This window comes from Dama dama, chromosome 13 (genome assembly GCF_033118175.1).
Source record: "Dama dama isolate Ldn47 chromosome 13, ASM3311817v1, whole genome shotgun sequence".
Classification (NCBI taxonomy): domain Eukaryota; kingdom Metazoa; phylum Chordata; class Mammalia; order Artiodactyla; family Cervidae; genus Dama; species Dama dama.
This window is the reverse complement of record NC_083693.1, coordinates 37,516,888-37,528,564: the sequence shown is the minus strand read 5'-3', so window position 1 is coordinate 37,528,564 and position 11,677 is coordinate 37,516,888. Positions and strand designations below refer to the sequence as shown.

The 11,677-nt window shown below is 57.4% G+C and overlaps 1 protein-coding gene across 1 annotated transcript in view; it reads right to left on the bottom strand.

Annotated features, from left to right (window-relative positions):
* Nucleotides 1-1,308: 1,308 nt before the first annotated feature.
* PCSK6 (proprotein convertase subtilisin/kexin type 6) overlaps nt 1,309-11,677 on the bottom strand; it is a 177,031-nt gene continuing 166,662 nt past the window's right edge. The window contains exons 18-21 of the mRNA XM_061158890.1: nt 10,456-10,559; nt 6,654-6,783; nt 3,879-3,991; nt 1,309-2,649 (exon numbers count right to left, since the gene is read on the bottom strand). Of these exons, the coding sequence (XP_061014873.1) occupies nt 2,552-2,649; nt 3,879-3,991; nt 6,654-6,783; nt 10,456-10,559 (445 nt within the window). The 3' untranslated portion in view covers nt 1,309-2,551. The remainder of the gene's footprint in view (nt 2,650-3,878; nt 3,992-6,653; nt 6,784-10,455; nt 10,560-11,677) is intronic.

Genomic DNA, 11,677 nt, shown 5'->3' with positions numbered 1-11,677 from the left:
CCGACAACCCTCATGTCAGGCCATCTGCGCACAGGCATTCTATGTGGTCAGTTTTTAAGCCCTTTTAACAAGAGGCTGCTGGGTCCTTAGGATTTGGGGAGCAGCTTCTCAACTCCGCACCACAAGTGCTGACCACATGACAGGCTGGCCTAGCCATGGCCAGGAGGGTACGTGTGCTCCAAGGTTGCCTGGTGGGCTTCTTGTAGGTGGTGTCCTTTGAGACTAGCAGGACTTGTTTCTGGTTCAGTTGCAACTGAACGTGTTAAACCATATGCTCTCCGTGGACAAACAGCTCTTGGGACTGTAACAGCACTTCGCCCTGGAGGTCCTCAGCAAACTTCTGATTGTAATTCAATCACAGATATCCTTCTGAGTCCTGGCTACTGTCTCCCAAGCAGACACCTCACTTCATCCGTCCCTCTGCCTCACACAGATAACTCAGGTCAATTCTGGCTTGTGGTGGCTGCTGGCAGGTTGCATGGCCACTCCCCCTGCCACCCTGTCGCTGCTTTCCCATTTTCTCAGAGCTGCTGCCGCCCCCACCCACACTGTCACCACTGGAAAGCCCGTCTTTATGGGCAGAGCTGGGATCACCCAGCAAACCCAGATGAGGGGCAGGTGACCCAGGCCCGCAGCAGACTCAGAGCCCCAAGGGGCAGGCCTGGCACCAGTTTTCTCAGGAGCTGTGGGTGGTCCTGCCTGTCATTTGTCCCATCACGTGCAGCAAGAGGAGGTGCTGTGGTCCCCCAAAGAGGGTCCAGAGTACATAGGCTCCCGAGGGCCAGCAGCAGCTCTCCTGAAATCCCAAGACAACCCTGGAATCCCAGAACAACGCCCCTCATCCACTTGTTTCTTCCTGAGTCAGTTCCAGGTGGTGGATTTCCTTTACCTGCAGCCAAAGGACTCCTGGTAAGGACAACCCCTACCTCACAGAGAGGTCAGGGTGAAACCCCCACAGTGCGGAGTCCACAAACCTGGGGCTTCTGGCCACCATGCGGAAGACAGCTGCAACCTAACTAAACGACACTCATAGATCCAGGTGAAGACACTTGCCATCTGGGCTCCCCAGGGACAGAAAGGAGGAATCCCTATATCCAGTCCCTCCCTCCCCTGGCCCGAAGTGGGTCTGTTTGCCTGACGACACCATGGAGCTGGGGCTATGTGATTCTCCCACGACTTTGCTGTAGCATCATTTGTTAAGGCTCCAAGACCTTGCAATAAAACCACATGTAAAGCCATCTTATACGTTGACCAGTGCCCACATTTAAACATTGTGCCTTGAAAAGAAACACAGGCTCCTCTGCCATGGAATGTTAACTCTTTTATTAATTTAGGGTTAACACCATGTCTGCCTTGTGAATTTCTTTTTCGGAGTTGTAGATTCAGTCAACAACAGCTGGGTTCCCCCAGCTGATCGGTGGCTTGTCAAAGGTGTTAGAGTCACAGAGGGGAGCAGGACGAAAATGGAAAATGAGCTTGAGAAAATTTAAGGCAAATGTTAACTCCCATATTAAAGGGACTTCATCAAGCAGATCTGTGCATATCAATGAAAATATATGAAATATTTGTCAAAATAATTAACATCGGTAAAAATTAGAACATGTAGCTTATAAAATGCCCACACAGGTTTGGCAGAAGTAAATCCAACCATGTCGATAGGCTCACAGCAAATACAGACACAGGCGAGCCCACCTTAAGACAAGTGTCCTGAAAAGCAGGGCCCACGGGCTTTCAGAGCAGCTCCACGGAAGGGAAGTGACTGACAACCAGCGATTCACGGACAGGCTTGCATCTTGGTAGTAAGAACTGCTTGCTTGTTGGGGCTACCTTCCATTAGGTAGAGGTGACCGTTCAGGCCATGAGACTTGCAGAGGTGTGGGTGGGACGCGGTGACCCGGGGCCCTCGGCCCAGTCAGAGGAGAGGGCTGCAGATGAAGGAGAGTCTCTCCATCTCGCCCCACTGGGACGTGACTTTCTAAGCCATGGCTGTGGTTTCAGAAGTCACTGACCATGGAGAAACAGATGCTCCATCCCCAGTGGTCACAGGTTTTACACTCCCAGATCTGTTCTCTTGAGTCTGACCAAACCGCCTCCCAAATGGTGGCCGGCAGAGAAGCAGGCGCGCCCCAGGCCCTTCCTCATGGGGCACAGCCAAGGCTCTGCGGGCAGCACGGAAGCACGGGGAGGAGGGTGCTGCTCAGGGCCACGTGGCTGGCCTTTCTGCTTTGGTCTTGGAGATTCAGTGAATGCATGGTCCCAGGAGCTGTGGATCCCCGGAGTTCATGCTGCTCCTGCTGTGACTTGGCCAGAACGCAGACAGCGAGGGGGTGTGGGCGGGTGTTGCCGCTCCTGGGACACCTCCTCCAGGCACCCCCTGCCCCCGCCTGGCCTGGGTGCCCGGAGTCGCCAGGAAGGACCTTGCTCCTGGGGAGACGAAGCTGTCAGATGGGGGCGCCATCCCTGAAACAGGCTCTGGCCGACAGCCTGGAGAAAGGTGGATGGACAGACGGATGATGGGAGGGGCCCTGCCCTGTGCGGGGGCCGGGCGCCCCTACCCGGCCAGGAGGCACGTGCGGCAGCAGAACTGGATGAAGAGTTTCCGTTCACAGAGCCGGTTGGACTTAACCATCTCGCAGAACATCTCATCAGCTGGGTTCCCCCAAAGGAGAAAGGAGGGACAGGTCAGACGTGGGGGCCAGACATGGCTGCTCCCAGCTCCCCATTCCGGATGGCAGCCGTCTGCTGTCACCCCCACGGTGACAGGTGGCCAGCCCGGTGAGGGTGGGGCTGGAGCTGAGCCTGGAGACGAGGGCGGATGGGGGAGGATTCAGGTTGGGGTGAGGGTGGGGGTGGACAGGGTCTGGGGACACCAGGCTATGCGGGGAGCTCTCCATGGTCACTGTTCCTCTTTCTGGATGTGGGAGGAAGAGGGGTCAGAACTGGTGGGGGCAGGGTGGGGGCTGCTGTTTGATGCCAGGGATGCCCCAGTAGGGGAGCGAGGATGAGAGAAAGGGGTTTATCAGAGCACCGGGAATGGCTGAGGGAGGGGAAGAGCCAACACTGAGGCCAGCCCTTCCCCTGGCAGCTGGCCTCTGGGGACCTGCACTCGGGCAGGGACAGTCTCACTTTCGGGGGCTGGGACCTCACCCAAGGAGGTGGCTTCTTGAAGTAAGTGCTTCCTGGCCTAGAAGGAACACGATTCTCCAAGCCAAGGAAACCACAGGGCTCCAAGGCAAGGAGGCCAGCTCGTGGTCTGCAGGGCATGCCTGGGCTCTCTCTGAGGGCTTCACACTCTGCCAGATCCGGGCCACTGCCAGCTCCATGCTTACCTCATGGTGCTGGCAGCTCCCCCTCCGACATGCCAGCAGGCTCTCGGCGCCCAGAGACAGCTTCAGGCTGCTCATCCCTATGCTTCCTGAGCTCCTCATCACGGTGCGTCTGCCCACGGCCTCTCCCCTGGTCTCCAGCCCAGAGTTCTGTGTCAACCCTTCCTCTTGCCTGGAACCCCCAACCTGGTCTCTGAGTTCCCGCTTTCACAACCTATCCTCGCCTCCCAGTCGACCAAAGGCCCAGGGCTGTCCCACAGCATACACACAGATCCTTCCTGTGGAACACGCGGGCCTCTCCTAAAGCATGCCACCACACCCAAGCCACCTGGGGCTACTGGCGTGAGAGTGGGGACAATGTCTGAATCTTTCCTAAGAGTCACTCGTTGGACTGACCCGCAGTAGCAGGGTGGCAGCTGGGATCCTCTCTAGTCAGTGTGAGGGGCCTGGAGGGAAGAGGCACCCCAGGGACAGCCTGTGGTCCCTGCCCCTCTCTCCCTTTCTCTTTGGCCGGGCAGCCGAAGGGCTTGGGTCCAACCCACGCCCACTCACCATTGCTGCACGTGTGGTTGGTGATGCACGAGGTCCCCAGCTGTGTGAAGCCCACTTTACACCGGCTGCAGTTCTTGCTGGAGCCTTCACAGCTCAGGCAGCTCTCGTCACACCTGTGGGGACACGGGTTCCCGATGAGGAGGGGCCCCACCACTCCAGCCCTTCCCAGGGCCCTCCGGCCTGCCTGCCTGCCCTCCCACACTGCCCCTGGCAGTAACCCTGCCCCCACGGTGGTCTCTCCTCCTGTCTGACCTCTGTCACCCGTGTGACAAACAGGACCCAGGAGCCGCTGGGGTGCTGCCCATCAGGCTCAGCCTCCTCTGCGATGAGGTTGGCCTCACCTCTGGCAACAGGGCTGGTGGGGGGCAGTGCCCTCTCAGTCCTGTCCCGGAGATGGGACCCAGGACTACTACCATCGGAGCACCGACCTTGGGGGTCAGCACACTCTGGCCTCAGGCCACACCAGCAGCTTTGCTGGGACCTGCCTTGTCCATCTGTGTCCAGCTGTGGCTGGGCTGCAGCGCTGGGGACAAGCAGCTGCTCCGGAGACTGGATGGCTGGCCCAACCTACAGGGCTCACCGTCAGGCCCCTCAGGACAGCCAGCCAACGCCAACCTGCTCTGGGCTACGCATGGACCTCGCCTGCCCGCTGCCTCTCCGATCTAGTTCCACTCCAGGCACCAGGTCTCCCCAGACCCACCTTGCTGCAGGCCCAGCAGGCCCAGCAGGCCCGGGAGCGGGCTCAGATAGGCAGGTAGGGCGGCAGGCAGGAGGCGGCTCAGCCAGGCCTGGGCCTGCCCACAGGGGCCACTTCCAGTCAGTCCATCCCCAAAGACCCCTGCAACTATGTCCTCCACCTCCGCAGGGCGGCACCCACTGCAGCCCCACCGCCCTCCCCTCACTGCTGGGGCCACTGCCCACCTGCATCTTCAGGCTGCTCTGGTGACACTCAGATGGCAGAGGCCTGCCCGAGTCCTGCCCCAACAGTGAACCCGGAGAGGCTGGGCTGGGGTGGGAGTGTGGTGGGAAGGCCGGGAAGGCGAGGCTGGCACCCCCTCAGGCAAGTACCCCTCGCCCCTTGAGTTGCTCTGTCTTGAAAGAGGTTCTTACCCCTCTTCCAGGTCTTCTTCCTAAGTGTCGGGATGTCCAGACCTCTTCTGAAGTACTCAGTGTGGACTGTGCTCACTTTCAAGCCCTGTGCCTCGGCTTCATGGGTCTCCTCAGTGCTAAGGCTCCAGCCCAGCTGGCTGGGCCCTGCCCCCTGAGCCTGCCCATCCATCCTCCCCGGGAATGAGCCTGGCTGGCACCAGACTGAGGGCCTTGGGGAGCCAGGCTCCCTGGGAGCTGCTACCCAAGTGGGTAGAGACCCTGAAGAGCCAGGGGACCAAGGCAGTCCATCCTCCCAGGGGAGCCACACAGAGCGGTCTTCAGAGCCAGGGGGTCAGGAGGAGGAGATTCTCTGCAATACCAGCATCCACCCCCTCGGTGCCCCATGCAGGCCTCTTCCTGGGATGCACCTCTGAGACCTGCTGTGTCGGCCCCAGCACTGGACCCCACTCCGGGTTGAAAGCCTCATCTCCCATGGGGGAGAGCACCCAGGGAGCTCCGGCCTCTGCAGCCCAGGAGGAGCTTTCCTGGGGCTGGGAGACCTCACAGTGTGGGAGCACCCTGCACCCCCAGGGGACCAGGGTGTTTGACAAATGAGACTGTTACCATTACAGAACGTGTAGTCCCTGGGCTGCTGCCCTAGGAAGAGCTGGTAAGTTAAAATCAAGGTTGACTTCAGACGCTGGTGTCAAGGGGCCTGCACGGACTTGGCCAGGCCAGGTGAAGGCAGCTGGGCAGAAGGGCTGAAACCCCAGCCCTCCTGTGTGGGTCCTACAAATGCAAGGACCGGGTGGTGTCTCACTGGTAAGGACTGGGTGGTCTCTCATTGGCTTACCACAGAGTGGTTGGTGTTCCTGTTTTATGTTTGGTTGCTTGGTTTTTGTTTTAAGAGGATAGGTTACAATCTGTAACAGTTCTCAAACATATCCTGGAGGCCTCGAAGATCCCCTGTGGGTCCTTAGCTGTGAGCTGGAAGATGGGGTATGGTCTCTCCACACTGCTCTGATGTGGGCCCCGGGCTCCCTTGTTTCGAGTCTATTTCAGGCTCAACGTCAAGGTCTCCAAGGTCACTTGCAGATTCCTCATGGTCACTCTCACCCTGGAAGAGGTGGGCTGCTCTGCCCTGCTCCTGGGCTTAGGTCACGAAGCCCGGCGTGAGGCAGCACGCAGCAGGACAGAGGAGGAGGACACCAAGCAAATGGCCTCTCGTCACTGCCCATAACCTATGATGATCAGAGTCCCCAGACAAGGACGAGGCGCTGTGCAGATACAAAGAAGGAGCGGAAAAGGAGACTGGGAAGGCTTATGGCATCGCTGCAGTGGCTGGAAACGGCTTTAGAATGAAGAGGCTGTCAGGACCGTCTCTTTTTCTCTAAGTTATCTAATTTAGAATCTAAGCAAACCCAATAGGTGGTTTCCTTAATGACACAGAGTGAGTACACTGTGGTCTATAGTGGTAGGTCTCAACAGATACTCAGAAAGCGAACCCCACCCCAGTCCCTGAGACAGGAGCCTCCAGACCTGGTCCCTCCTCCACGGGCACCATGCCCAGCCATCTGGGGCTGGGCTGGGAGGACTGCTTGGAGGGGGCGCCAGACCTGGCCCCTTGTCTGCGGGCACTGGCTATCTGGGGCTGGGCCGGGAGGACTGCCTGGAGGAGGCACCTACCTGCGGCACACCTTGTGGGGCAGCCCTGGCATGTCCTCTGCATAGAAGCCCTCACCACAGGCCGGCACGCATCTCCAGTCTTGGAAGTGGAAGCCCGGGGCACAGTGAATGCACTCCTCTCTGCTGGGCCCTGAGGGGCACGGGGAGAGAGCAGAGGTCAGGGACCACCCACCGTCCACTCTGTGTCGCAGATCTGCAGCCTCGCCTGAGATCCAGGTCCTGTTCAGATGCCCCAAAAGGCTGCCCCCACGGCAAGACCACCCCCCCAACTGGTGCCCACCACATGTCTGCACTGGCCCCCTCAACCCACTCCTGGGAAGTGGGCCTTACACGCCAAGCTCAGCACACTCCCCCGGCCCCAGCCATGTCCATCAACCTGATTCTCAGGGCCTTCTTTCCCAACAGGTCTGGCCTGGTTTGGGCTAGGGAAGCTGGGTGTAGCCTTGAACTCAAAATGGGGCCTGACCACACAAACTTACATGCTGGATTTCAGAGATGTAGTTAAAAAAAAAAAAGTAAAATAGCTCACTGATCTTTAAATATCAATTACATGTAGAAATGGTAATATTTACATACATGGGATTAAACATGATGTTCTACTGATTTCCACTTGCTTCTCAGGATAACTCACACCTGCATCCACAGCCCACATGCTGTTTCGAGGGGACCGAATGTGGTGTGAGACGACGTGGAGAACGGAAAGAGGTGGTGTGGGGGCCTGGGGCTGACAGAGATGTGGTATGAAGGATGAGGACAATGTCAACAGAAAAAAGGGCACTCGGACTCATGGAGTGGAGTGTGGGGACAGAAGAGGCAAAGGCTCTGAACGAAGGATCAAGAGTCATGAAGGAAAACCTGCAGCTCAGTCAATAGGGCTCGTCAGTGTGGGGCAGGCGTGGCCCAGACTGAAGAGATTGTGCCGTCCATCTGTCTGCCTGCCTCCTCAGCATTCACACCATCAGCAAGTGAGTGCCAGGCATCCACTCTGTGCCAAATCTCCCTGAAAACACCTCACAGGGTGTCAGAGGAGGCCAGGAGGCCGCAGGCTGACGGTGCAGAGGGTCAAGCGTGGGGAGCAGTCATCTCAGATGACTCCCCAACTGGACCTCCCCCAACTTTGACTGGGGTCTGGCCTCGGCTGGAGGCCTGGCAGCCTAGGCTGAGGTGTCCAGTCATCTTCAAGGAGTGACTTGTGGACCTTGTGGACTTGAGGGCCTTGCACCTGCGTCAAGGGAGAACCCCTGCAGATGGCTCCATGCTCCAACGGTTGGTCTTGTGTCTCAGAACCACAGCTGTCGGCCTGGAGGGAGTTCTGAGCATCTGGGGGGATGGGGGTGAGGCAGAAGTTGGAGCCCGTGCATGACCGGCCTTCGGGAAGGACAGGTGCCCACCGCCCGGGTCTGCATGGCGCTTTGTCCCCCTGCAGCTGGGGTGTGGTGGGAGAGCCTCCCTGCAAGAGTACCTGGTCCACGTCCTTCTGGACTAACGGCTGCTCCTGTGCCCCCCTCCTTCCACCCCTGCTTATCTCCAGGAGGCGTATGGTTGGTGGCCCACTGAACCCCACCCCCCATCCTACCACCTGGGCCACTCCCCAGCATCTGCGGTGGTCTACTCCTACTTTAATGCTCAATTTACTAAACACTGCTGAGATATGCTCAGCAGTGGCTGGAAGCCAAGAAAGCCCTGGATGGGTAGAGGCCCCACCAAGGTGAGCGCCTCAGCACAGTGAAGACGGTACCTTCTCCATTCTGGATCTTTTACCATGAGAACAAGAGCCAGAGACAGAGCCGGGTCTCCTGCACCCACCAAGGTAGACGGGCACCCCAGAGATCCCAGCCTCCGGACTCAGGCTCTGGGATGCGGACTGACCATCCCGGAGTCCCTGCCGCCTGGGGTGGGGACAGATGCCCCCAAGCTCCTGTGTATTTGAACCTCCCCACATGGTGCCCAGGGCCCTCACAGGCGGGGCAGCAGGGGCCCCTGGTCGAGAGCAGAAGGGAAGGTCAGGTGGCGTGGGCCTCCAGGGGCTCCGGACAGGGACCCTGACCAGCAGTGAGGGGCCTTCTGAGACTCAGAGCTGGAGGCAGGGTCCCTCTACCCACATCAGCTGGGGTGGGTGCACACATCCCAGAGCATAGAGGGCACCCGGGCAGGCGGGCGTGGGCACAGGGCAGCCCTGGGACAGCCGGGCCCCTGAAGTGACAGGTGGCTGGGCTGGGTGAGAGAACCCACAAGCAACTATAAAGTCATCCACCAGCAGGCAGTGTGGGGGTGCCAAGAAAGGAAACTGTGTTGAATGAGCAAAAGTGCTATAAAGACACACGCCTGGCTGGGTGTTGTGGACTCAACAGACTGTGACATTTGAGTAAGTGACGTCGGTGATGTTCCTTTATCAATCTGGGCTAAACAACGAGTCAGAGACATAGAACCAATGTTGACAGGCATCAAGGCAAACGAGAAGAGGGCTCCCCGACAAGCCCTGGCCTTCTGGCAGCAGAGGGGGTGGGGGGCTGTCCCGGAGTGGCCCCAGGGAGGCATGGCTCGCTCCAGAGGCCTTGAGGTTATGGCATTGGCTATGGCATGTCTACCCTGGGAGGCTACCCTGTCCTGCCGGGATCCACATTACATCCTTAGTGGAAAGCTCATCCTTACACCCTTTCTGCAGCAAAAGCTCTCCAAGCTGTGGGTTTCCTAGAACAAGGACCCCAGCGCTGGGTTGAGAAGGAGGGTTAGAAGAGAAGATTCAACCAGAAATGTATGTGGGCCACAAACTCCGATGTGCGGCATCATGTGCCGCACACAACTCTGTAGCACGAGCCGACAAGACAATCACTCTCAGGTTCTACACAGAATCTGTGTCTGGACAGTGGCTCTGACATTATCCCTGTGGGGACTACAGTACACACACATCCCTTACGGAAGCCTTTCCTCTGTGAGTGAGTGTTTAAGGTAAGACAGGCCCAGGAACTAAGGCTATGTCTTAAGAATCCTTCTCCTTCCTTCACACTCAGAACTTACTCTGTCTCTCCCTGATGACTTGAATCTTTAGGACTTGAACCTCAGGCACTTGCCCTGGCAAGAGCTCGAGAGCAGTGAGCAGCCTGGCCTGGCCTGAAAGCAACCCCTGCCTGGCTGCGCTCCTAACGTCGGGATGTGGGCCCTTGTGGTTTTTCTTTTTTTAATTTTTAAAAATTGCGGTCAAATGTACACAATGTAAAATTTACCATATTGACCACTTAACATATAGTTCAGTGGCATTAGGGCTTCCCTGGTGGCTCAGACAGTAAAGAGTCTACCTGCCAATGCAGGAGATGCAGGAGGCATGGGTTTGATCCCTGGGTTGGGAAGATTCCCTGGAGAAGGGAATGACAATTCACTCTAGTATTCCTGCCTGGAGAACTCCATGGACGGAGGAGCCTGGCAGGCTACAGTCCATAGGGTCGCAAAGAGTCGGACACAACTGAGTGAGTAGCAACACAATATTATAGTACACCTGTGTCTTTCATATGTTGCCTTGGGCATGCTCAGAAAAACTAGGGTAGAGTACACCATAAAAAATATCTGGTCTGGCCCTATGGTCAGTGGAATTAAGGAGATTCACACCGTTGTGCAACCATTACCACCACCATCCATGCCCCAAACGTTTTCATCTTCCCAAACTGAACCTCTGTGCCTGTTGGTCACGTTCCCTCATCCCAGACTCAATGCTGCAACATCCACCCACAGAGCCCTAAGTGCCAGGGCTTTCTGGGTTTCAGGTCCTCTGCCCACCTGCCAGCCTGGGGAGCAGGCATGAACTCACCCACGCAGGTCCGGCAGGTGTGATGGCACTCCCCACATCGGATGAGCTCAGAGTCGAAGTAGGTGCCTGGCTCACAGTCTGGAATGCAGCTGCCCCGGGCAAGGCTGGTGAACAGGGAAGAAGTCAGGTTTTCACATCCTTTCCAAAACTCTGACTGCATTAGGATTTGCCCTCAACGTCTTTCCTGAGAGGAAATGAGAGGTGCTAGAACACACGTGTTGGTGTCACTTCAGGTTCTGAGCTCAGGAAAGTGGCTGGGAGGGATGCTCAGGCCTTCTGGTGGACTTGTCCCCGTGCAGGGGGTAGCATCCTGTGCACTCTCTGACACCAGCCACTATGGAATCTGAGGCCCGAGGGGGTGGGGAGGGTCACCCCGCTGACTCGGTCTCCCAGGACGCAGCATCTGTAATGTGGGAGAGGGGCTGGCAGCAACAATCACCTTGAAACTCAATGGGTTCCAGCCTTGCCCTTGCCTGAAATCTTCCGTGTTTCACAATGAACTTGAAATAAAATCTGCTCCCGAGACCTGGCAGGCCTGCAAGCTGTGACTCCCAGGCTCAGATGAGAACGGGGGTGACCTGAGACTCTGGGGTCCTGTTCCCTTCCCTCCCTGGCTCCCTGGAACACCTCTTCACTCCAATACCCTGACAGGGAAGTTATGAGAGGAAGCTCAGGGCTCAGGGAAGCTCAGCTGTGCTGCTGGGAAGATTGTTCCTCCCCACCGTTAGTAACTGCGATAAAGATTAAATGATTAAAGCTGTTGGAATAAAATGCTCATTAAGCTTCCTTCCTTCACTCCTTGCTGCACAAGAACTCAACCCTGCGGGTGGGTTCCCCTCACAGTGGCATTTGGGTGGTGGAAGGTGGGCGGGGGGAGGTGGGCTGCGGGACCAGTAACCTTGTCCCCTGGCCTGTTGAGACACGCTGAGAGTCACACAGCAGCTGGGTCAGCACCTGCGTTTTGACAAGACCCCTTGCCCCACCCTGTCCCCTCACTGCAGGGTGAGGCGGGAGGCGCTACCCTCAAGGACCATCTCTTGTCTCTTTCTTCAAGTGCAGACCCTGGTCTGAGACTGTGCTGGGGGAAGGCCTGCAGCACAATTCCTAACAGAACAACTTCTAAGCTTCTAGACGGTGACTTCAAGGAACAAGTGGTATGTAATTTGGTAGCATGAAATGGGCTAAACCAAAATATTCCCGTAAAAACCTTTAATCCAGTAAG